Below are 25345 nucleotides of genomic sequence, written 5' to 3' on the forward strand. Positions count from 1 at the left end.
AGAGCCCGATGCGGGGCTCAAACCCACGAACTGTAAGACGATGACCTGAGCTGAAACCAAGAGTTAGATGCTCACTGGCTGAGTCTCCCGGGCGCCCCAAAAGGGAAGGAGCCCCAGTCAGTCATTGCCTCGAGGTGGTTTTGGGTGCCTTCCCGACCAGGTTTTTGTAACCCGAGTAGTAAGTCAGACGTTGAAAACATGTGACTTTAACGTTTGTTTTTGCCCAGGAATTTAGTGAGAGATACTCACGAGGTTACTGACTGTTCCCCCGTCAGATGTTTCCCTTTAAATCGGAGCATTCTCGCACAAGCACAGCTTTCGCCATGTCTGCGGGGGCTGGGAGAGAGGCTTGTGACGGGTTCGGTTGCCCTGTGCCCTTTCTGGCACTTGCTGTCCTTGGTGTTAAAAGTTTTAGCCATTGGACGTGCCGCCCGGACGTGCGGAGGTATTTTGTATGCTCTCCAGGTGCCATCAGCTGGAACCACTGTCGTTTGATGTGATGCGGCCAGGACGCAGCCACACGTGCACGAGGTGTGAGTTCTTGAGACAGGACGTGTGTGTGTGCAGCGTGAAAGGGCGGCGACACCATGCCGTCCTCCAGGCTTCCGTGGAGGGTGTCGTGTCATCTTGGGACGTGGGAAGATTCTCATCAGGGCTGGATTCCTGGTGTTCGTGCCGTGTCCTGGCCGGGTGAGCAGAGCCGCTCACCCTGGCGGGGAGACGTCCTTGGCCTGTTCTCCCTGACGCTCCCCTCGAGGGGCAGGGTGTGCGTCTGTCCTCGCGGGATGTGGTTTGTCCCGGCCCTCGGTCCCGTCGTTGGCCTTGACTCGCTCTCTCCTTCCTCTCGTAGGCTCCTAACCGCCAGCTCATGGCCTACTGGCTACAGGAGCTCCAGCAGAAGAGGTGGGAGTATTGCAACGGCCTGGACGCCGCCACATGGGACAGCAGGGCCTCCCCGGCCCCGGGGGACTTCTCGCAGGGTCTGGTAGCCAGAGACAACTCAGGTAAGTCAGAGGCGGGGGGCTGGTGGCACTTCCTTGGGTGTGGCCCTGTGACTGGGCAGGGCAGGACAGCGTAGAAGCCCGGAACAAAAGTAACGGCGATGACCCCTCCGATGGCACTCTTGGCGCCTGCGTGCTTCCTCACGCAGAATCCCGTTCCACCCGATAACGACCTCGGGGCTCAGCGAGGTCCGTGCCCAGCACCCTGAGCGGATTGGCGACGGGGGTCTGAGGGCCGTGACCCCCGTCCTGACTGCAGGGCCAGACCCCGTGTCTGCCCCGCTGACGTGCTTGTGGCCCGAGGTCACCCATGTTTGTGTGCACTTGGTTCTCGACGTGCTTGGCCCGTGACACCGTCACGTCCCTGAGGGAGAGTGACCGTTAGATGCAATTCCGTATTCTAGGTCTGTGGCATCTCCACGACTCTGGGCGATTCGAAGTGTGGAGGTCACGTGGCTTTACGTTCAAATATCAGACTTACGGCTGCAGGGTCTTCTCGGGCCTGGTGGTGCGGAGGCCCTCACGGAACACAGCAGGTGGCCATTACTCGCGGACCATCCCTGCAGAGAGCGTGGGCGGGCCGTGTTCGCGGCTCCTGTCTCCCCGCGGCGCGGAGGGCCGCCGGGAAGAAGCAGGTCGCCGAGGCCGTTGCACCCGCGTGTCTTGACGATCAGAGACGCCGACGCCGGAGCCTGGCCAGCGAGGGCCGCTTCTCACGCCTACGGAGACGTGTGGCCGGTGCTTCATGACGCCCGCGGGCCTGCTCGGTCCCCCGCCAGCCACAGCCGGTCCCGGCATCCTCGCGGCCCTCGTTTCGGACACGGGTGCCGGGACTCCTCCGAGTCTTCCCTCTGCAAACCCGATGTCCCGCCTGCCACGTGTTCCCCGACCACAGTGTCTTCTGCAGCTGGGCTCCGGTCAGTGAGGCACGGCTGAACGTCAGCCATGCCTGTCCGGTGCGTGCTTCTCACGGACGCCGACACCGAAGGGACGTCCCTGCGTCTAGTGCCCAGTTCTGTGTCGGCTGGGGTGTTGGGAGCCGCCGTCCTAGGACTTTTGATGAGAAGAGGCTCCGTAGCTCGGCCTGGATGCTACGTGAGCATTGGAAACGCTGCAGGGAAGCGGGTGGACTGGTGCCGTGAGTGCCTTGTGCCCCTGTTTCTTTGTTCAAGTTTATTATAATCTGTGCACCTAACACGGAGCTTGAACTCACAACCCCGAGATCAAGAGTCACTGAGCTGACCGAGCTCAGCGAGCTCACTCGCTGACCGAGCCAGCTAGGCACCGCCTGGTTCTTCGTCCTGAGGACACAGTGGGTCTGACCGACCCAGGGCGCCAGACCAGAGGGAGTAGGTCTGTAACATAAATCCTTCCTTTCTTGGAGCCACGTCTGTGGCCGGGGAGCCGAGGAAGCATCTGAAGCCCACGGCTGGTTCTCTTTATTTGGTTTGGGGCCAAGTGGTGCCTCTGACGTTTGCTTGTTTGTTCAGCAAGGTGGGCACGCAGGGTGGGCCTGGTCCCTCCTCTCGCGACGTTCCGGTCACGCTGTGTGAAGATAAAGTCAGGGAAGCGTGGGACGGGAGGTGTGGGTAGCAGGGGTGCATGGGACGGAGCCCACAGCGGGTCCCCTCCGCGGAAGCGGAGTCTAGGCCGGGGCCTGAGGATGACCTGGGGGGGGGGAGGAGTCCAGCGAGGCCCCCAGCAGCTGCCTTTGAGGAGCCGGAGGGGGCCGAGCGGGGCGTGGGGGCAGCGCGAGAGCGCCTCTCCCTGTGGGTTTGGCGCTGGGGCTGCATCCTCAGGGCAGTTCCATGTGTAGACGTGACTCTCACCACAGACCTGGATTTTGGCATCTAAAGAAAGATAACGGAAGTTTGGACTGCTGGGCGGTTGTGAGACTCTTGTGTGGGAAGTCAAGAAGAGGCTGTATTTTAGCCTTTCTATCATCAGAGAGAGGGCTTGGTCAGAGGATGAAGTGCACGAGGGCGGGGAAGGCGGGTGTGCGAGGGCGGGATGGCAGGCGTGGGCAGGGCGCCATGTGATGCCGCTGGAGCCACCGTTGTTTGGGACTCTGATCTGCACGAGGAATGACGCTGTCCGCTCTGCCTCATCACCCGCCGTCCGGGGTATTTCCAGGTGTCCAGCGCCACCCGGCCCCGAGCTGCTGGGGGCGGCGTCACGGGCGTGGACACCTCCCCGTGGCAAGCAGTGGTGCATCTCGGGAGGCCGCTCCGTCGGGTGGGAGAAGCCCCGGAGCCCGGGTTCGCGTTGCGCCTCCAGGGTTTACGGCCTGAGTCCGGTCTCCTGCCGCGAGGTGTCTTCCTGGAGCTGCAGTTCATCTGCACGTCACCTTTGGCGCTTTTGTACAAGAATCAGTCAGCAGCCAAGACCACGCAGCTCATGAGCCGATAGTACTGCTACCTGGGCGTTCAGGAAGTTTGCCGACCTTGCTCTGGGGCCCTGGGCGTGTCTATCCTTCGGAGCCTTGGTCTCCTCGTCTGGGGGACGGAGAGTGTGGTGCCGGTCTGTGTTTCCAAGGAGTCTGTGGCCCGGCGAGGCCAGGCCAGTTCAGAGGCACGGGGCTGGCCTCAGGAAGCGGAAGGCGCGGCCGTTTCGGGCGCCGGGTTCCGAGGCCAAGTGGGGGCAAGAGTTTCCACCCCCCCCCCCCGCCCCGCCCCGAGAAAGCTGGACGGACGGTCAGCGGCCAGACCTGCGGTGGCTTGACAAGCAAGAGCACGGTGAGCCATGGGTCAGACGTGCCGAGTGAGGAAGGGACCTGTCGGCTGGATGGGGGGCTGGGATCGGCCCGGAAACCACAGCGGTCACAGTGAGGGCTGTGGCAGAGCAGGTGGAAAGAGGCGGGCGGCGGGGAGAGTGGGGGGGAGGGGAGGCCCCCTTGCAGCTCTGTTACGCGGGTCAGATGGCAGGCTGCCTGGGGTGCAGATCGCCTCCAGCTGCGGTCGACAGGAAACCTCACCAACAGGGACGTGTTTGCCTCGCGGTGGGCTGCTTCCCGGCACCGCCGCCCGGCGTTCGCCGTCCTTACTGCATCCACTTTCCTGCTCGGGGGCTGGGGGGGGTGGCGCCCCCGTGTCAGGAGGGAGCCCTCCGCCCGAGCCTCAGGAGCTGGGACGCTGCCGCGTGGCCTCCCCTGGCCGAAAGCGAGGTGGGGAAGCAGGTGTTGGAGCTGAGCACGTGGCCCGATCAGAACCGGCGTCGTTAAGGAAGGGAAGGCCGCGGTGAGCTCGGAGAGGCGGCGCGCACCGTCCCGCGATCGCCGAGATTTGTTTTCTGGGCTCTCGTCTTCCGGGTGAGAGTCTGTTCTCGTGCCTGGGGTCTGCAGCTTCAGGTCAGCCCGGCTGCAGGACGAGGGGACGGCCTGGCTGCATCCGTCTCCTCTCCTGCCTCCTCCCCGGGGCCTGGCCTCCGGAAGCGCGCCGTGCCTCAGGCACGGTTCTGCGCGTCTCTGTGCTCGTGTGACCGAGACCTAGTTTCAGCGCGAAGGAATGCTTTGCGGAGACCTTCCCGGCCGCGGGGCGTGAGGCGGCTGGACCCGCAGGAGGCCCCACGAACAGCTGAGAGCTCGTGGTGAGCGGCGCGCCCGGCTCGTTCTCGCTTCTATCCCGCGTAAACCGATCGGCAGACGAGCAGGGATGCCAGACTGTGTGCGGCCCGGGTGCCCGTCTGCGGACGGGGGCGTATCTTGCGGAAAATGGCAGAACAGACGGGATCACACGTTTCCCTCTCGGAGGGGGCTCGTGGGGCAGGCAGCCGTCAGCGGCTCGGAGGAGCCCCACAGCCTGTGCCACGGGCCCGGGCGCACGCCGATGCGCCCCTGGCCCTGTGGAGCCACCCCAGGTCCACGTGCTCACTTAAGCTGTCCTCCCCACGAGGTGACCCCAGCAGCTGTGCTTCTCTGATCCCGTCCGCAGGATGCCACAAGTCGCGGTACTCCACGCCGTGTCTGAGAGGCAGCCTGTCCCTGCGGGGAAAGCCCTCAGGACTGAGGGCTGACGGCGCTTCCGCGTCTGTGAACGGGATGCTCTCTGCGACTTCTGCTCTAAAGGGGATTTCTCAAATCAGATCGGGAAAGGGAGTGTGCCGGAGGTTGGATTCCAGGTGTACCTGGGAGGAGCCTCCTCGGGGCTGCGGGCAGATGGGGTGCAGGTGGGCTGGGGAGGGTGGGGGGAGGTGAGCTGGGGGGGTGTTACTGTGGGGGGTGGGAGGTGGGTGTTGGGGAGGGTGCGTGAGGTGAGCTGGGGGGTGTTATTGTGGGGGGTGGGTGTTGGTGGGAAGGGGGGAGGTGAGCTGGGGCGTGTTGGGGAGGGTGGGGGAGGTGACCTGGGAGGTGTTACTGTGGAGGGTGGGAGGTGAGTGTTGGGAAGGGGGGGAGGTGAGCTGGAGGGGTGTTGGGGGGAGAGGTAAGCTGGTGGGGTGTTGGGGAGGGTGGGGGAGGTGAGCTGGGGGGGTGTTGGCGAGGGTCGGGTGTGAGCGTCTTGCAGGAGAGGGGAGGTGGTGCAGACCAGAGAGAGGAGCCATCAGCCGGGTGTGGGGCCTCCCCCGAGACTCAGGGGTCTCTCAGAGGGAGGTGACAGGACACGCAGGTCGGAGGGCAGGCGCGTGAGCCCCCGGGCCCTCCCGTGCCAGCTCTTCATCCAACAAGTGTCGTTCACTTGTTGTTCATCTGGTTCCCAGTCGTTACTGGGCCCGTCTTCTCTACTGTTCACGAGACTTCTGTCTGCCGCGGGAGCAGCCAGCCCAGACGTGTGGACCGGCTCCCCCGGGGGCCCTGAGAGCCCCTCCTCATTGGTGCCTGGGTGGACACTCTGCTCTCAGGTCTTTTCTGTGGCTTCCGACCGCCGCTGCACAGTCTGGAAGACTCGCTCGATGGCGCGGGAAGAAGCTTTTCCTGCCAAGACCCCGCTGTCCCGCTCCCACAGAGATGTCTCTCCTGCAGTGTCTTCTCCGTCACCTGTGGGGATGGCCTTTTCCCATCGCTTTGCCTGCTTTCATGGACGGGGCAGCAGGCCAGGAGTGGGAGAGGAGGGCGGCCGCTGTCAGGACACGTCCGAGTGGCCCATGGGCCCAGGGCTCCAGGTCCGGGAAGCCGGGGCCACCACGAAGGCGCATGGAAGTGTCTGAAAGGAACAGAAAATGTCTGAACGCGCCGACCGTCCCTCCCGAGCGAAGCCGCAGGATCCTGCACCAGCTGGTGGGTCCGCTCACTGCCATTCAGGACTTCAAGGAAATGCTGCTGTGACCTAGTTTGTGTCCTCGAGGCGGTTCCTGAATGCTGATGTGAGGACTCGTGTGGACGCAAAGCCAGCCGCTCGCTCTGAATTAAGAAAATCTCCCACTGTCTTCTAAACATTGAAAACAAGGCAAACTGACAAGAGTAGCCAAAACTGGGAAATTGCTTCTTTTTCACATTCGGTAATGACTTGCAGCGTCGGTCTGTTCTGCCAGTGCCCTCTCCGGCCCCCGGCCCCCGGCCCTTTGCTCCAGCCGGGCCCCGGGGCCCAGAGCTCCTCGGGAAGGTTTCCAGTGCGGGCCAGGGGTGCTCTGCGCCCACAGGGGCTGTTCTCCTCGCTCCCCCAGCCTGCACAGGAAGGAGAGGCGGCCAGCTCGTTGTGGACATGGGTGCAGCGTGCTGTGTTCACCCCTTGGCCCGGCCTGTGGTGCCCTCCCCGAGCGTGTGTGGGAGCCCCCCCATCAGGGGAGCCCAGGCTTCTGCGTCCCCCGCTCTGGAGGAACAGAGGTGCCTTCTCACAGCTGTGGTCGCTGCACCTGCTGTGTCCGTCTTCCAGGGCACAGGCTCCTTCTCTCCGGCCCTGGCTCTGGGCTCAGTGTCTTAATAGATGAGGCAGGTACAGGGGACTGGGCCCGGTTAATAGTATTTGAACTTGTTTGTTTACTGGAACTCTTTCCAGGTGAAATCTTAGGGGGACTCCAGTCTATAAAGAGTGAAGAGGAAGGCGGTGGTTGGAGCCTAGGATGAGATCCTTCAGGAATGCGTCTTTGGGGACCGTAGGGCCCTGGAGGCCAGGGGCTCAGTGCATCCTGCTTGATGTCTTGTTATTCTGTGTCTCTTTCTGAGATGGGTTCCCGTGGGGGGCAGGTGCTTGGTCTTGTCTGAGGTACCCTGAGCACGTGGCATTCGCCATGTGGCAGTAATTTGGAACCAAGAGGTGGGAATCCGTGGTCACTGGCAACTTCTGGCTGCCTTCCCGGAGTCTCGTAAGCGGTTGCCAGCCCGCGTGTTTTCTGTCTCCCGACACCCCTCCCGCTTTGCCTGCTCAGAACCCTGCTCGAGCTGCGTGCTGACCCTCGGGGCCGGAGCCACGTTCCCTGGAAGGGCACACAACCATCCTTCTTTGTGTCACACTCGGAGCTCTTCTCAGGCTGCCGAGGTCAGTCAGTGAGCTGTCTGCACAGCGAGAGCCCAGGGCCTGCGGCCCCGCGTTCCCTGCACGCGTGCTCCGTGAGCTCCACAGACACCCGGCCCGAGCCTCTCCGGTCCTGCACTCCTCTGACCAGAAGCAGCCTTTTCCTCGACGTCCTTGTTCAGCAGGCCGTTCTGAGTTTGCTTTCACGGAGAAGAATGGTTGATAATGGCAGTGTGCAGGCACTTCAGGAAAGGGCAGCGTAGAGCCAACTGTATCTGGCTCGCTTCTGTTTGCAAACATGCCCCGATGCCCTGTTCTCAGAAAGAAGGGTGCCGTGTGGGAGAGTACAGAGTATTTGTAGTCGGGTACGTTTTTGTCAGATCTTTAGAATAAGTTTTTATTGGGGCACCTCGGTGGCTCAGTCGTTTAAGCGTCTGACTCTTGACCTTGGCTCAGGTCATGATCTCACGGTTTGTGAGTTCGAGCCCCATGTAGGGCTCTGCACTGGCAGTGGGGAGCCTGCTTGGGATTCTCCCTCTTTCTTTCTCAAAAGTAAATATATGTTTAAAAGAAGGTTCTTCAAAAAAATAAGTTTTTATTGGAATTTTTACACAAAGAGAGAATAATATCATCCCCGTGTTTACTGGGTAATTCCCACAATTAATATTTCCTGGACCTGTGCTGGTTCATGGACAGCCCTGCCCACTTTGTGTTATTTGAAGCAAATGTTATTATTATTATTATTTTTTTTAATGTTTTTATTTATTTTTGAGACAGACACCGAGCACGAGCAGGGGAGGGGCAGAGAGAGAGAGACACACACACAGAATCCGAAGCAGGCTCCAAGCTGTCAGCACAGAGCCTGATGTGGGGCTCAAACTCACGAACTGTGAGATCATGACCTGAGCTGAAGTCATCGCTTAACCGACTGAGCCACCCAGGCGCCCCTAAATGTTATTATTTCGTAAATAACCAAATATAGTTATCTTAAAGCAAATCCCAGACATCGTACTGTTTCAACCTTTAGTACTTCAGAAGCTTCCATTTTAAAGCTATTCTGAAATCTGGTCATGAGTTAGCATCAGTGCTTCTGTGACTTTAGTGAGCCGCTCCCCTGGGAGGTGCACACCTGTTGTCTCAGGGTCACGATTGCAGATATTAGCAAATGTGTGCAGGATACTCCTATTCCCCTGTTTTCTCGGGGAGAGAGTGGTAGTGTAAACTGATCTGTACTTTGCTTTTTCACCCTACTGGCCTGTCCCAGGGGTTGTTCCTTATCACTGCGGTGAGCGTGCTGGGCCACGGCTCTGTGCCAGCTTGCTGATCTGCAGGACCACGGAGGGGACCCTGGCTCTCCTGTCCCGGGCACGTGGTGCCTTGAGGCATGTCACAGCCTTTCTGTGACAAACACGGAAGTACTCTAGGTGGCCGCGGCTGCACAAGCTGCACCCTGTCGTGCAGGTGACGTTACGAGTACCCTGTAGCATGCCGCGTCCCACGTGGGAGCTCTGAGGAACTGACGTTTGTTTGCCTGTCTTTCAGATGTAATTTACCCGCACCCAGATGCCTCTGCAGAAAAAGCCAGAAATGTCCTCGCTGTGGAAACCGCCCCCGGAGAGCTGGAGCAAGCAGCTCACCAGCCAGCCGCAGGGCACCCCAATTCCAGTAATTTCTCTTTCAAACAGTGGGGCACTGAGCTCAAGTGAGTTTTTGGAAAGCAACGTATGAAACTGAACGTGGGTTATTTCTGATGACGTGTTATAATTTTATATATGAAATTGCAAAGCTGCCTTACATTTACGAGGGTCTTTGTCAAAGTCCTTTCAGGTACTTGGTTATTTTTCTAGCTTGTAGAAAGCGCCTGTCATGTGGCTCATACTGTGCCAAATGTTTTCACACCTGTGGTGTGTTTTAATTCGCTTGACTCTGTGAGGTCAGATGGTCGAGTTCTGCAGAAACAGACCGGCTCGGGAAGAGTCCTTGTCTGGGGTCTCCAGGCCCCCAGGCTGCCCGTCCAACAGTCTTCCCGGGGAGCCAGCCCCCTCCCCGGGCCCCCAGGGTTGCCCCAGGGCGCGGGCTCGAGTGAGGGAGAGGGGAGGGGAGGTGGGCTCGTGTGTGTTTGTGTTTTTAAGAAGTGCTTTGTTGAGATACAACTCCTGGACCGTCCAACTCACCCATTTAAAATGTACAGCGCAGTGGTTTTTAGTACATCCTCACGGTTGGACAGCCGTCACCGTGGTCAGTTACGGGGCAGTTCCGTCACCCCGAAAAGAAAGCCGCTAGCAACCTCTTCCCATTTCCCCGCGGCCCTGTGTCCACTAATTCACTTTTTGTGGCTGTGGGTTTGCCTGCCCTGGACGTTTCGTGTAAATGGCCTCCCGCGTGGGAGACTTGGTGCCTGCCTGGCTGCTTCCACCGAGCAGACGTTTTCCGGTCCGTCTGTGTTCTGGCAGCTGTTAGCACTTCGTTTCTCTTTATTGTGGAAAACGCTCCGTTGTTCGGAGAGACCACGTTCTGTGTGTCCGCTCTTCTGGTGACGCACATGTGGGCTGTTTCTCTTTGTGGTTGCTGTGAGCAGTGCTGCCGGGGCACCGGGTCCACGGGGGACGTGTGGTTGTCCCTGTTGGGTACGTACCCGGAGCTGAACTGCCGGGTTGTCTGGGAACTCTGGGTTTATGTGAGGACCTGCGGCGTGGTCCCCACATCCTCACCGGAGCCCGTTACCCTCCTTGTGGTTCTCGCCGTCGTTGGTGGTGAAGTACGGGCTTGTGGTTGTGACGTGCATTTCCCTGGTGACTAACGATATCAGGAAGCTTCATGTGCCTATGGGCCACTTGGGGATCTTCGGAAAGACCTCTGCTCAGATCCTTTGTCCGCTTTTAACTGCGTTGTCTTTTTTTTTTTAATTTTTATTTAAATTTTTAGTTTTTAGGTATTTTATTTATTTTTGAGAGAGAGCACAATCCGGGGAGGGCAGAGAGAGGGAGACAGAGGATCCAAAACTTGGATGAACTGGGGCTTGAACTAACAAACCACCAGATCATGATCTGAGCTGGTCAGACACTCAACCCGGCCACCCAGGCGCCCTGTCTTTTTTTTTTAATACTTAATTTTTTAAGGGAGGCTTTAGGGTGATGGTAAACTTGAGAGGAAGCTAGAGATCTTTATACATCCCTTTCCCCACACATGTGTACCCCCATCTTTTACCAAGGATGAGCCTGTGTTAATTGTAATGACCCAGAGTCCACGGCTTACGTTAGGGTCACTCTTGGTGGTGTGGGTTCTGTGTGTCTGGACACACGTATAATGACACACATCCAGCAGAGTATTATCCAGAGTATTTTCTCTGGCCTAAAATTTCTCTGTGCTCTTGCTTTGTCCGGAATGTCGATTTTGTTGGAATCATAGAGTGTTGGCCTTTTCAGATTGGCTTCTTGCACTGAGTAATACGCATTTAAGTTTCCTCCGTGTCTTTTGAGCCTGATGGCTCATTTGTTTTTAGTGCTGAGTCATATTCCGTTGTCTAGATGGAGACGGTTTATTAATCCACTCACCTGCTGAAGGACATCTTCGTTGCTCCCAAGTTTCGGCGATTATGAACAAAGCTGCCGTAGACATCCGCGTGCAGGTTTTCGTGTGGACGTGAGTTTTCAGCTCCTTTGGGTAAACGGCACGGAGCGTGATTGCCGGATTGTGTGTAAGAGTGTGTGCGCTTTTGTCAGAAACTGCCGACTGTCTTCCCAAGGGGCCGCCCCATGTTCCCGCCAGCGGAGAATGGGGGTTCCTGTTGCTGCACGTCCTCGTCGGCGTCTGGTGTTGTCGTGGTTCCAGATTTTGGCCATTCTTCCAGATGCGTGGTGGTGGCTCCCTCATGTTTTCGTTTGCGTTTCCCTGGTGACCTGTGACGTGGAACATCGCTCTGTATGCTTACGTGGCGTCGTATATCTTCCACGGTGGGGCGTCTGTTAAGGTGTTTGGCCCACTTGTAATGGATTGTCCGTTTTCTTATTGTTGAGTTTTAAGAGTTCTTTGTGTGTTTTGCATAACAGTCCTTTGTCAGATGTGTCTCGTGCAAACGTTTTCTCCCGGTCTGTGGCTTGTCTTCTAATTTCTTGACCGTGTGTTTCACAGAGCAGACGGTTTTAATTTTAATGAAGTCCAGTGAAACGTTATTTCTTTCACGAGTTGTGTCTTTGGTGTTGTATCTAAAAAGGCATCACCACACCCAAGGTCATCGGGGTTTTCTCTTCCGCGATCTTCCGGGAGTTTTCTAGTTTTGCATTTTACATTTTGGTCTCTGGCCCATTTTGAGTGGATTTTTGCGAAGGGCGTAAGGTCCGCATCTAAATTCGTTAATCTGCACGTGGACGGCCAGCTGTTCCGGCACCATTTGTTGGAGAGACTGTCTTGGCTCCTTAGTACCACCTTGGCTGCTCTGTCAAAGATTGATGGGTCGTATTCATGGGGGGTTGTTTCTGAGCTCTTCACTCTGTTCCATCCACGTATGTGTCTGTTCTTACTCTTGGTGTCACACAGTTTTGACGGCTGCAGTTTTACACTGTACTGTACTGTACTGAGTCTCCAAGTCGGGTAGTATTAGTCCTCTGGCTTTGGTCTTCTTCAGTATCGTGGAGAATTTGAGTCTTTTGCCTCTTCATTTAAACTTGAGAATCAGTTTGTTGATAGCCACAGAATAACTGGCTGGGATTTTGGTTGGGGTTTCATTGCGTCTATAGATCGATTTTGGAAGAACTGACCTCTGGACAATACTGAGTCTTCCTGCCCACGAACATGGACTATCTCCATAATTTTGTTCTTCTTTGATTTCATTAGCCCGTTTTATAGTTTTCCTCACAGATACTCTCTACGTTTTTAGATTTATATCTAAGTGTTTCATTTTCTTGGGTGCCAGTGTAAATGGTAATGTGTTTTTAATTTCAAATTCCACTTGGTCATTGTCGGTATACAGGAAAACAGTTGATTTTTGTATATTAGTCTTATATCCTGTAACCTTGCTGTAATCACTTATTAATTTCAGGAGGTTTTTATTATCCTTTCAGAGTTTTAAAAATTAATTATTTTAATGTTTATTCATTTTTTGAGAGACAGAGAGTGCGAGTGGGGGAGGGGCAGAGAGAGAGGGAGACACAGAATCCGAAGCAGGCTCCAGGCTCCGAGCTGTCGGCACAGAGCCCGGCGCGGGGCTCGAACCCACAAACAGTGAGATCATGACCTGAGCCGAAGTCAGATGCTCAACCAACTGAGCCCCCCAGGTGCCCCTAGCTCCTTTCATTTCTGACCCAGGGTATCAAAGTCTCAGACTACAGTAGTTTGTTCTTCTATTTTTCCTGTGGTTTTACCGACACTGCTGATCGGGTATATGCGTTAAGAACTGTTGTCTTCTTGGAGACCTGACCTTGTCTCATTATGAAATGCCTTCTTTATCCCTCACGACTTCCTTTCTTTTGAAGTTGGCTCTGTCTGAAAATCATACAACTGTTTCTGCTTTCTTTTGATTAGCGTTAGCACAGTGTGTTTTTCTCCATTTACCTTTTTTTAAAAATGCTTCTTTTTGAGAGAGAGACCGCGTATGAACGGGGGAGGGGCAGAGAGAGAGGGAGGCACGGAATCCAAAACAGGCTCCAGGCTCCGAGATGTCAGCACAGAGCCCGACACAGGGTGCGAACTCGCGAACTATGAGATCATGACCTGAGCCGAATGAAGTCGGACGCTCAACAGGCTGAGCCGCCCAGGCACCCCTCCATTTACTTTTAATCTGTAAGTGCTTATATTTGAAGCGGGTTCCTTAAGACAACACGCAGTTAGGTCCTGTTTTTGTCTTCCACTCTTTTTCTGCATTTTGTGGTTTTATTTTATTTTATTTTATTTTTTTAAGTGATCTCAACACGCAACGTGGGGCTTGAAGTCACAACCTCGAGATCGAGAGTTGCGTGCTCTACCAACAGCCAGCCGGGCTCCCCTTCCTCTCGTGGTTTCCGTCGAGCATCTTCTAGCTTTCCATTTTCTCTTTTAACGTATCAGCCTTACTTCTTTTTTTTAAGTGTCTGTTCTGGAGTTTGCAACACACCTTTCCCGCTAGTCCAGGTTCACTTTAAAGTCATGCTGTGCTGCTCCACAGGTGGGTGCGTGCCTTAGACAGCGAAGCCTTCTCACTTCCTGCGTCCGTCCCTGTGTCGCCACTGTCATCGTGTGGGGCGCACAGAGCACGTGCACACAACACGCACACATCAGCGAACACGTCACTGGTGTTAGTATCCTGAACGAGCTGTTATCTGGTGGATCAATCAGAATACGAAAAATAAAGTTCTGTGTTTGACTTCCCCTGCCCTGTCTTCCGGGTCTGAGTTTCTGACCTATATCGTTTTTTTCTGCCTAAAGAACTTAACTTTCTTTTGCGAGGCAAGTCCCCTGGCAACAAGTTCCCGCCATTTCTGTTCATCTGAGAGAGTCCGTTTCTCCTTCGTTGTGAGGCTGATTTTGCAGAGGAGAGTTCAAGCTCGGTGGTTTTCTTCCCAGACCTCAAACGTTTCCCTCCACTCACGTCTTGCTTGTGTGGTTTCTGAGGCGGCAGCGATGTGGGTCAGGTGTTTTCCTCAGGCTTCTCTCTGGATTTTTCCTTCACCTTCAGTTTGCTGTAATTTGGGAACGTCCTGCCAAGTTACGGTTTCTTGGAGTTTATTTTGCTAGGTGTTCTCTGTGCTTTGGTGTCTGACTCTAATCTGGGGACCCCTGCTCCTGTTTCTCTGTCGTCCCCTGGCGCACTTGGCCTCGCTCCGCAGACGGTCCGTTCTCCTGTTGACCCCAGTCTGTGGATGCGCCCTCCAGCTCCCAGGCTGTCTCCTCAGCCGTGTCCGTCCTACGAACAGGCCCTTTGGGAGCCTTTTCATTGCTCTCGTGGTGTCTTGTTTGTTTTTTTTAAATCTCTGTCATTTCTTTTTGGTTCTTCCTTGGGGCCTCCAGCTCTCTGCTCATGTTGCCCACCTGGCACCGCGTGCCGTGCTCTCTGCCCGTCAGAGCCCTGAGTTCTTTTAAATTTCGGTCAGAGTGTCCGGCATCCCTGTCTTGTCTGGTTCTGCTCACTCTCTTCACATCAGGCTGTTTGGCCTTCTGATCGGCCCCGTCACTGTTCTTGATGGCAGGTGTGCCATACGGGGTGACAGGAGCTGCGTCAGAGGCCCCTTGTGACGTAGTGATGCGGGGAGGGAGGAAGGGTCTTCGTCCTGTGACAGGCGAGCGCGGGCCCCTGTACCGTGGACCCACTTGCGTCTCTCTGTCCTTCCTTCCCCCGTAGGTGGACAGGATGGCGAGAGGGGCCAGAGCTGGGCGGGGGTCCCTTCTGGAACCAGCCCAGCCTAGCCGGATGGGCTCTGGCTGACCGGCTGACCCCAAGGGCAGGCCTTGTTAGGAGCAGGGCATTGTGGGGCATTCAGGACGTTCCTTCCGGTCTCCCTGCAAGAAGCTGAGGGCAGCTCTCCCATGTTGTCTGTGGGACCCTGGTTGAGCTCTTGGAGGTCACGTCACAGCCCTTTGGGGGGTCCCTGGGGTTGGCGCCCTCGGAGGGGGCTGCAAGAGCCTCCAGGGACCCCTGGTTCTGTTCGGGGTCCTGCCCCAGCTGCTCCAGGACACCGGGGCTCCCATGCTCTCCTGTCTTGGGGACAGCATTGGCCCCATATCCCCTGTCCCTCGAGGATCCGAGGGGCCGTGTTTCTACTCATCAACTCGACCTTGGTGGTGGCCACGGACCCCTGGGGCTTGGGCACCTTGTGGAGGGTGAGGCTGCCGTGGGGCCCCCCGGGACCGCGTGCTGTTGGCCAGCTGCTCCCCCTGGGCTTTGAGGTGTGCGTGGGGAGAGCTGTCACAGGCACCACGCACGTCGGGGGACATGTTTCACCCGGTGGCCCCTTTTTACCTTTCTGGTTGGGTTCAGTATAAGAAGAAACCCCTTCTCAGTGTGTTGTCAGTTGCTGACACACGGTTCACGTGGACAGTGAAGGGGACGTGGCCGCGCACCCGGCCTGCAGGAGGCTCTCACCCCTGCTCTCCTCCTCCCCCTCTTCCCCTGATGCTCCCGCTCCCCCCCGCCACAGGAGCCTTGTTGGTCTGCATGCGGTCGGCTCCCTAGGCCCCCGTGTCCCCGCCTGCTGGCTCCCTGAGCCATGGCATGCAGCCATGGCACCTCGGTCCACTGGGACCTTCACGCACGGTGCCCCCACCGAGGCACCAGCTTGTCTGCCGGCCCCCAGCAGGTGCTCCTGGAGAGGTGGTAGGGCCACCAAGAGACCGTCTCTCTGTTACAGGCAAAAGAGTTGAGGCTTGGAGCAGGAAGGCGGCCTGTCCAAGGTCAGGCAAGCGTACGGCAGGATGCCCGGGGGCCCTCGGTAGGTCCCACTGTCAGCATAAGGGCGTAATTTGGGAAACCGTTGGTTTTGCCGGATTTTCATGCCTGACCATTCTCGTCTGCCCTCACTTAGCAGTGGAACCAGGGGCGGCAGCCCATAACCCCCCGGTGCTCCCGTGTCCTTGCCCGGGGATGGCTGGGCCTGGGGAAAGTGCTCTTGTCCCTCCTTGTGGTCACAACACTCGGCTCATCATCGTTTGGGGTCACCGTCCGCCGCCTGTACCTACACAGGGCGGCCTTGTCCACGTGGCAGTCCCAGCTCTGCGACCTCGGGGCCTCTGTTTCTCGTTTGTGAAGCGGGGGTGGTGATCACATCCTGAGGGCCCGGCACCGGGAGGCCGTGTGACAGAGCCGCCCCCGCTGAGTCCCAGATGCGGGGAGCGGGAGCCGGAGCCGGAGCCGGAGTGGGGGCACAGCTGTGACAGAGCCGCCGTCCGCAGCGGCCCCTCCTGTGGAAACTGTAGGGGGTTGTGGTACTTACAGCATGCTTCATGAAGGTTCACGTGAAACGCTTTAGGGGCACGGAGCGACTTTAACGACCACAGAAATCATATTCCTGTATTGGAAGCTAAAGCCTCAACAATTGCATGTATGTGTATGAATTCAAAACGGCGTTTTATTCAGAATGTAGTCAGGGTTTCCAGGGCAGACCCCACCCAGCGTCCCTTCCACCGGCTCCCAGTGAACGGCGTTTTAAGTCACAGGAGTGCGCGAGGCCGCCGCTGGCTTCCAGGACTTGCCTGGGTTTGCTCCTTGCCGGTCACTGCCTGTGTCCTTGTCTGTATCAGGGAAATACTTAATTAGCCTGTATGTATGAAAGGGAATTTTTTTTTTTATCATTTATTTCTGAGACACACACACACACACACACACAGCCCAAGTGGGGGAGGGGCAGAGAGGGGGGCGGCACAGAATCCGAAGCAGGCTCCAGGCTCCGAGCTGTCAGCACAGAGCCCGACGCGGGGCTTGAACCCGTGAGCCCTGAGATCATGACCTGAGCCGAAGTCAGACGCTCAACCAACTGAGCCACTCAGGCACCTTGGGAATTTTTTTTGTATGAAAAAGAAGTTGAACGCTTGGGAGAGATTTGATAAAAGTGAGTCACTAAAATATTGCCCCCAGGACACGGGCAACATGTGCAGGGGGAGAAAATGGTGGAAAATCTGCAGACTGTAGGTTGTTTGAGGCTCTAAGTCCACTTTCCACACTCAGAAAGAATCAACAGACCTGGACGAGCTTGATGATGTCGTGTGGGTGCGGCTCGTCGGAAGAGTCCAGGCTGGGGCCCGGGCTCGGGAAGAGGCCTTGGCTGCTGACCCCAGAACGCCACACAGGTGCCCATACCTGGACAGGTGCATGCGTTGGCATGAAGTTGCTTCCCGGTGGTTCCTGCTTTTACCAACCTTTTCATTACCCCTAACAGTTCAGATCACCTTCAGTAAGAGAGCTGGGTGTGCTCTGAAGTCCAGGCCGGTCCGCGTGGGAGTCGGGGCTCAGGGCTCAGGGCTGGAGGCTGGTCCGTGTGGGAGTGGGGGCTCAGGGCTGGGGCTGGGGCTGGTCTGTGTGGGAGCGGGGGCTCGGGGCTCAGGGCTGGGGCTGGTCCGTGTGTGAGCAGGGGCTCGGGGCTCAGGGCTGGGGGCTGGTCCACGTGGGAGCGGGGGCTCAGGGCTGGGAGCTGGGGGCTGGTCCGCATGGGAGCGGGGGCTCGGGGCTCAGGGCTGGGGGCTGGTCCACATGGGAGCGGGGCTCAGGGCTGGGGGCTGGGGGCTGGTCCGCGTATGAGCAGGGGCTCGGGGCTCAGGGCTGGGGGCTGGTCCGCGTGGGAGCGGGGGCTCAGGGCTGGGGCTGGGGCTGGTCCGTGTGGGAGCGGGGGCTCAGGGCTCAGGGCTGGAGCTGGTCTGCATGGGAGCAGGGGCTTGGGGCTCAGGGCTGGGGGCTGGTCCGTGTGGGAGTGGGGGCTCAGGGCTGGGGCTGTTCTGCGTGGGAGCGGGGGCTTGGGGCCTCAGGGCTGGGGCTGGTCTGCGTGGGAGCAGGGGCTCGGGGCTGGGGGCTGGTCTGCATGGGAGCGGGGGCTTGGGGCTCAGGGCTGGGGCTGGTCCGCGTGGGAGCGGGGGCTCGGGACTCAGGGCTGGGGCTGGTCTGCGTGGGAGCGGGGGCTTGGGGCCTCAGGGCTGGGGCTGGTGCACGTTGGAGCGGGGGCTCAGGACTCAGGGCTGGGGCTGGTCTGCGTGGGAGCAGGGGCTGGGGGCTCAGGGCTGGGGCTGGTCCACGTGGGAGCAGGGGCTGGGGGCTCAGGGCTGGGGCTGGTCCGCGTGGGAGCAGGGGCTGGGGGCTCAGGGCTGGGGCTGGTCTGCGTGGGAGCGGGGGCTCGGGGCTGGGGGTGTGGGCGGGACGGGGAGAGCGTAGGCCTGGGCATGGGGAAATATGTGCTCTGGAGCTTGTGCAGGGCGTGAGGGAGACGGGTTTGTGCAGGAGGTGTGCGTGGGCCGCCACGGTGTCACAGGTTGTGTGACGACCGTGAACAGTGCCTTGTGGCCTGGACGCAAGATCCGCTGTCAGGTGCTGAGCTCTCCCTCCATTGGCGCTCTGTACAGTCAGCCTGGTTACACGTTAGCTGTGTGGTGTTGAGCCAGTCACCTAACCTCTCTGAGCACTGTATTCTCCATTAGTAAATTGGTGTGTGTGTGTGTGTGTGCGCGCGCGCCCTTCCACTGGGTGGTTGTGAATGTTCAGTGGTGGTGAAGTCACCCGGTCCTGCTGCGCTCTCCACGGTGTCTGTCGGGCCCCATCAGGGGGATGGTGGCCATAGGGACCACGCTAGCCCGCTAGTCTCGTGCCCGGCCCTGCCCTGCTCCTTTGCTCTAGCTTCTCTCCTGACCTCAGGCCTGGTGGAAGTGGTCACGTGCGTGCCCAGCTGGTGATCTGGGGAGACCGTGCAGTCTTGGGCACTAGGGCCGTGCCAGAGTGCCTGACGCCGGCACCCAGAGGCTTGGTGGTTTGGGGAGGTGGCTGACCTGGCTGTGACGTGGAGTTAGGACACGGTCTTCCTCATAGGCACAGCTCTGTGCACGTCGGGAGACAAGGTGCCAAAGCCCCAGTGCAGCATCTGAAAGTTCTTAACAAACTTTTCTGGTTTTGATGAATGTTTAGATGTGATAACGTAGAACGAACGCACACAGGAATGAATAATACAGACTTTTACATAAACGCCTCAGACCTCAAAAAAGAAAAAGCCCAAGGAGTATAGTCACACGGTTATTTTATTTAATAATTTTTTTGAGTTTATTTATTTTGACAGATATGAGTTGGTGAGTACAAGTTGGTGCAGAGTGGGGGTGGGGGTGGAGAGAGAGAGAGAGAGAGAGAGAGAATGAGAGAGAATCCCAGGCAGGCTCCATGCTGTCAGTACAGAGCCCGACAACGCAGGGCTTGAACTTAACGAACCATATCATGACCTGAGCTGAAGTCAAGAGTTGGGTGCTGGCGGGGCCTGGGTGGCTCAGTCACTTAAGCATCTGACCTCTGCTCAGGTCATGGTCTCACAGTCTGGGTGTTCAAGCCCCATGTCGGACAGCTCAGAGCCTGGAGCCTGCTTCAGATTTTGTGTCTCCCTCTCTCTCACTCTCCCCTGCTCATGCTCTCTCTCAAAAATTAGCATTTAAACAAAATTTTTATAATAAAAAAAAGAGTGGGAGGCTCAACCAACTGAGCCCCCCAGGCACCCCTGCACTGACGTTAGGACAGCACAAAGAAGGGGTAGCTGGCCTCTGGCCCCCATGGGGTGCGATGGTTGCGGGGTCCGAGGGGCTGACAGCCCCCGGGGAGCATGAGGGCGTGTTCCACACATCATCTCTCAGCTGTCTCGACCTCGACTGTCCCCAAACTTCACTTTTGAGGCCACGCATCACCAGTGCTGTGGCCGAGTGATGCCGCTCCCCGGAAACCACGACGGCCACGAGAGGCTCCAGCCCCTCAGGCCCAGCTGGAAAGTGCATTCGGCCAGCTGCTGGCCGTTGGGCAGGCTCCGAGGACGCCAGAGCCTCGTCCAGGGCCTCCCAGGCCGTGAGTGGCCCGTGTCTCCTGTCGTGTTTGGCGCTGGGGGGTGGGAAGAGGACCCTGTCTGCATCGTGTGCTGGTCCTGGGCCCTCCTGGTGCGGGGACCCCAGTCCCTGTGATCCCAAATCCCTCCTTCCTCCCTTCCTTCTCCTTGCCTCGGGCGCGAGGCCTTCCCTGCCCGCTGGGCTCCTCGCCTCCACTGCCAGCCTGCCTGGCTTCTGTCAGTTCTGCACCCGCTGGGTCTTGCCCCCGGGCCCCTCCTCGGGCCGTCCCCCTGCCGGGAGCCTTCTCTCTCCTGGGGACCCCCACCCCCGGGCTCCTCCGCAGTCGTCGTGGCCGGAGCGCTCTGCCCCTGCGCCTGTGTGCTGGGTGTGAGCGGGTGTGAGCGGCGTCCGCCTTTCTGCCCGGGAGCCACAGTGAGGGACGCACGCTTCTGTGTGGACGCGTGCCCTTCGTGAGCACGCAAAACCCGGACCACCCCCGGAGAATGTCAGCATTAGGCAGTAAAGCTAAGTAGTGTCTTGCCTTCTGGTGTGTTGGCGGCGTGCTCCTCACGATCCTCAGAGTTCGGGGCTTGCCGGGGTTGCCGCCCGCTCTGAGAAGCGGCCTCTGAAGGGCCGTCCCGGTCACCTTCATGCCCTCCCGTGCCCTCTGCGTCCTGCCATCAAGCACCGTGCCGTCAGGGGAGACTGGGGGCGGGTGGGGTGCAGGGGAGGGCTGTGCCGGCGGTCACTGCACCCCTGGCTACGCTGAGGGGTTGTGGGGAGGCCCTGTAGGACGGCGGGGTTGACTTAGGTGTTGAAGTGCACGGAGGCACCTGCAGGAGGGAAGGCGGTGAGGACAGGGTTTCCTGAGTCCCCGGGTCCACGTGCCTGGAGCTCGGGCGCTGGGCACGGGTGGCGCGGGGGTGGGTGCAGGTTCTGTGTGTTGGGCCGTGGGGATCTGGAGCGGCTCCGCCTGCCTGGGGTTCCACGAGAGGAGCATTTCTCCTTTGATGGGGCTCTCAAGGCAGCGCACATTGTGCTGGATGCCATGGCGTGTGTATGACGACGGTGTACGCATTGATCCACATCAGGTGGCCGGGCCCTCTGCACCGCGCCTTCCTGACGACACCGCTTTGCCACGTTGTCCTGTTGGCAGTAATGCGTTCTGCCTGTAGACGTGGCGGCCCACACTTGAGTGCCTGCTGAGGTTTGGCACGAGAAGTGTGGTGGGTGGGCAAGCGGATCGCCATAACAGGACCCGGGAGTCCAAGATCCGTGTCCCAAGGCCACCTTCAGGGCGTCCGAGGCTGGTTCCTCCCGGAGCCCCAGAGGGAGTCCGTCCGTGGCCTCTTCCAGCTCCTGGTGGCTGCGGCCACCCCGGGCCTGTGGCTCGTCACCCGCCATCCTCTGTGCTGGGCCCCCTCCTCCTCCCTCCCGTGTGGACACTGATGCTCCCATCTTGAGGTCCCTAGTCGCATCCACAGGCCCCTTCTGGTCACTTCTGCCTTTTTCCTTTCAGATGGCATCTCCGGATACCCTTGTGTGTGTCTGTGTTCTTGGGACAGTCTGTCTGAGAATTGATCTGTACCAGAGGATGGGCTGTGTCACTGTCACTGGGGGGGGCAGCTGTCAGGTCCCCTCCGTTGGTGACCCCGAGGCGGCCTGTGTCCAAGGTGGGGAGCCTTCCTGCCGCTGGTGGAGCTGGCGGAGTCCAGACCCGAGCTGGCAGGGTGCTTCCCCGTGGTCCCATCACATCTGGAATCCTAGCTCGAATGAGTGTTGAATAAACTATTTCCCAGGGCACCCGGGTAGGTCAGTGTTAAGCATCCGACTTCGACTCAGGTCATGATCTCACAGTTCACGAGTTCAAGCCCCACCCCGCATCGGGCTCTGTGCTGATGGCTCGGAGCCTGGGGCTGCTTCGGATTATGTGTCTCCCTCCCTCTCAGTCCCTCCCCCACTCACGCTCTGTCTCTCTCTCAAAAAAAAAAAAAAAAAAAAAAAAAAGTTATTTCTCTGTTAGATTGTAAATGTATGTGGAGAAGTCAGTCTGAAATATGTAAATTTGGAAACAAAGCTTTTCTTGTTGGTTCTGGAGGTTGCTGGTGTTTACAGAAAGTTCAGGCTGAACGTGGCAGGTCTCAAGGTGCCGTTTGGCCTTCCTGGTGGCCTCTCACTGTCCGTGCCGGTTCATTTATTGAACAAAAGCGCGGGTACCTGGCAGAGTGCCTGGGGGACATGGAAGGCCGTCTCAAAGGTTTGTCAGTCGAGAGTGGGGTCTTCAAAGAGCAAGGGCTGCCTGGGGAGGGGCCTCGAGCCTCCGCCAGGAGGTCCCGTGTAGACAGCTGCGAGCCGGGTAGTGTGTGCAAGCCAGGTCTCGTGTCGCAGTCACAGAACCTCTGAACCTCACGTGGGCTCTTTGCTGTTTTGGCTTGAGCTTCCGCTTTGAGCCTGATCCCATTGCTTCCTTACCTGGGGCTGGGTAGGCGCGTGTCCCCGCGAGGGAGAACCCGGCTTTGTGCGAGCAGCCTCACCGAGAGTGGAGATGGGGAAACCCTGTGGGGTGTGTGTGCAAGGTCCAGGTTGTGTAAATAGCTGTTCTTTCCCAGACCACCTCCTCCCGCCCTGCGCCTCCTTCCCGCGCTCTCCCCGTGAGAACCGGGGCTCAGTGCTTCTCACTCGTCCCGTTGGGGGTGCTGGTGCCCACGCGCGGCATGTCCGCGGCAGCCACGGCCGGGCCACTGAAACCGCTGTGTCGTGGGTCCGGCAGGGCCCGCACTCGGCCAAGTAACGAGCCAGTCGTGTCCAAGAAATGAGCAGATTTTCTTTCTCTTTCTGTTTCTGTTTCCCTTTCTGAGCAGCTGCTCTGCAATGGCTTTTTCTGCAAACACGGCCACCCTTGTGAGAGGTCTTTCTGGGGCGATGGTGGGCACCCGTGCAGGCACCGCGGTCGCCGCCACCGGGATACACAGCACAGGGAAGACACTGCCCGTGGTCCCGAGTAGACACTGAGCCTGTGAGCAGGTGTCCGTGCCCGGCTCCTGGGGCTGCTCGGTGGAGCTGGGGGGGGGGGGGGGGCGGTACGTGCTGATGCAGCAGCAGAAACCGAAGCGCGTTAAGTAGTTTCTCTGCGTTCGTATTTTTAAAGCACTTTGATACGGTTCATATCAGGGAAAGACAGTCATGCTTTAGAAACACCTAGAGCATTGAGACATGACTGTCGTACGTGAGGGTGCCCTCCGTCTGCTCCCCACAGACGTGCGGCCACCGCTCCCGCCCCAGTGCCTTCAGCCACACGACACGTTTCTCCCTCGTCTGTAATTTAACCACCTTAGCGGGTGTAATCTACCTACAATAAACTCACTTGTGTTAGGTGTACAGGCTGGTGGGTTTCAGGAACCGTACGTGGTTGTGTAAACCCCTCCGTGATGGAGGTTGGAGCATTTCCGTGGCCCCCCCAGCCCCCTGGGCCCCTTGCGCCGACCTCTCCCAAACCCTGGTCCCTGCAGCCCCTGGTCCGTGCTCCGCCATCGTCTCTGGTGAGTCACATGGACGAAGTCACGCTGTGTGTATTCTTTTGTCCTCATCCTTCACTGAGCACGGTCTCTCTGGGACTCTTGCGCATTGGGGAGAGTTTCATATTTCGTTCCCTTTTATCGCTGAACAGCATGTAGAGTGTGTGGACGTGTCCCGCTGGGTGACCCCCTCACCACGGATGTGCTTGGGGCTTGTACCCCGTTTGTGGCTGCTATGAATAAGGTCCGGTCCTGTGTGCAGACACGGTCTTGTTCCTGCAGGTGAACACCTGGGCTTGGGGTCAGTTGTGGGGTCGCTCAGCTATGTGTCGATCCAGCGGTGTAAGCTGCGCATCTTTGGCCCCGCACATGCCTCCTCGCCTTGACCTTCCCGCGGGTGACTGGTCACTTACAAGTCTTAACCACATGCGCATGTACAGCGTCTGTTGCCACTGTGACCTTGAAGATTTAAAATACGTCACTTTAGGGGCGCTTGGGGGGCTCAGTGGTTTAAGCGTCTGACTTCGGCTCAGGTCATGATCTAACGGTTCGTGAGTTCGAGCCCCGCCTCGGGCTCTGTGCTGACGGCTGAGCCTGGAGCCTGCTTCGGGTTCTGTGCCTCCCAATCTCTCTGCTCCTCCCCTGCTCATGCTCTCTTTCTGTCTCTCAAAAGTAAGTAAACGTTAGAAAGTTTTTTTTTTTTTAATTTTAAAACATGTCACGTGTACACGTCATTGTTTGATTTTCTTTCTTTTTTCGCTCAGCTTTTATTTTTTTATTTTTATTTTTTTTTTAATTTTTTTTCGATGTTTTTTATTTATTTTTGGGACAGAGAGAGACAGAGCATGAACGGGGGAGGGGCAGAGAGAGAGGAAGACACAGAATCGGAAGCAGGCTCCAGGCTCCGAGCCATCAGCCCAGAGCCTGACACGGGGCTCGAACTCCCGGACCGCGAGATCGTGACCTGGCTGAAGTTGGACGCTTAACCGACTGCGCCACCCAGGCGCCCCTCGCTCAGCTTTTAAAACACACTTGCCCTGTGCCACGTGTTGCTTCCTCTGGGGTACTCTGCGCCAGGACGGGAACGTGTCTCCGTCTCTGGTGGATCTTGGCACCTTGAGTGGTGGCCACGGGCACAAGCGAGCGTTTGCGGGGTGGACGCACTCCCGTTCCGCGGTGGTGTATTTACCGCGTCTGTTCTGGCAGCTGTCAGGCTCCCACCATCACGTTGTTGCCGGAATGAACGCTGCTGCCATGGGCACTCCCCTCCGTCTTCCTGCCCACGTCTGGGAACTTGGGAACTGCTGGGTCATGGGCTGGCAGCTCTTAAACTGAGCCGTGTGCTGCTGACTCCGCGTGGGGACTGCCCCTCCCTCCGTTTCCTCCGTTCGTTTTCACAGTTGTATACGTGAAGTTACATCTTGTTGTACGGTTCTTTCAACAACACGCTTCCTCTTTCCTGACAGAAATTCAATGTCATCTTTCCGTCCTGGGAGAGGACACGGTGAGAGTCGCAAGAGTGTGTTTTATACCAATGAAGAGTGGGAGCTTTTAGACCCGAACCCTAAGGACCTGGAGGAGTCAATGGTGCAGGAAGAGAGGAGGAAGCAGGCGCCCGAAGGAAACAAAGGTAGGACGGTCCCTGCTGCCTGACCCCCCCTCCGCCGGCCCCCAGGGGCGCGGGGACTCTTCCGTAGCAGGCGGTCCCAGAAGCAGGAGGCGCAGGGATTTGCATCCTGTCTGTGGGAGATGAGTCGTGAGGGCCTGTGAAGTTAGGGACGGGACATCCGGGGGTCCTGGTGCTCTTTACAGATGTATTGATTTTTTTTTTAAACCTTGTGTTTACAGAATTCTGTGACAGACACGAAGGTAGAACGTGCAAGGTCACGGATTCTGGTGTGGCCTCGTCTGACTTTGTTGTGCCGTTGTGAAATCAGGGCCTCTCTTTCTTCCCAGCCCCTTCCCCTCCCCGTGCTCACCCACCATT

General features: G+C 57.9%; 1 protein-coding gene across 4 annotated transcripts in view; it reads left to right on the forward strand.

The window, feature by feature from the left end:
- TBC1D2B (TBC1 domain family member 2B) overlaps positions 1-25345 on the forward strand; it is a 334347-nt gene that overhangs the window by 14023 nt on the left and 294979 nt on the right. For all 4 annotated transcript variants that reach the window (XR_008298880.1, XR_008298882.1, XR_008298881.1 and 1 more), the window contains exons 2-4: positions 851-1004; positions 8927-9086; positions 24825-24988. Coding sequence is in view for 1 of the 4 variants with exons in the window: in XM_053223438.1 (XP_053079413.1) it covers positions 851-1004; positions 8927-9086; positions 24825-24988 (478 nt within the window). In the remaining 3 variants the exon portion in view is untranslated. The remainder of the gene's footprint in view (positions 1-850; positions 1005-8926; positions 9087-24824; positions 24989-25345) is intronic.

Source organism: Acinonyx jubatus, chromosome B3 (genome assembly GCF_027475565.1).
Source record: "Acinonyx jubatus isolate Ajub_Pintada_27869175 chromosome B3, VMU_Ajub_asm_v1.0, whole genome shotgun sequence".
Taxonomy (NCBI): Eukaryota; Metazoa; Chordata; class Mammalia; order Carnivora; family Felidae; genus Acinonyx; species Acinonyx jubatus.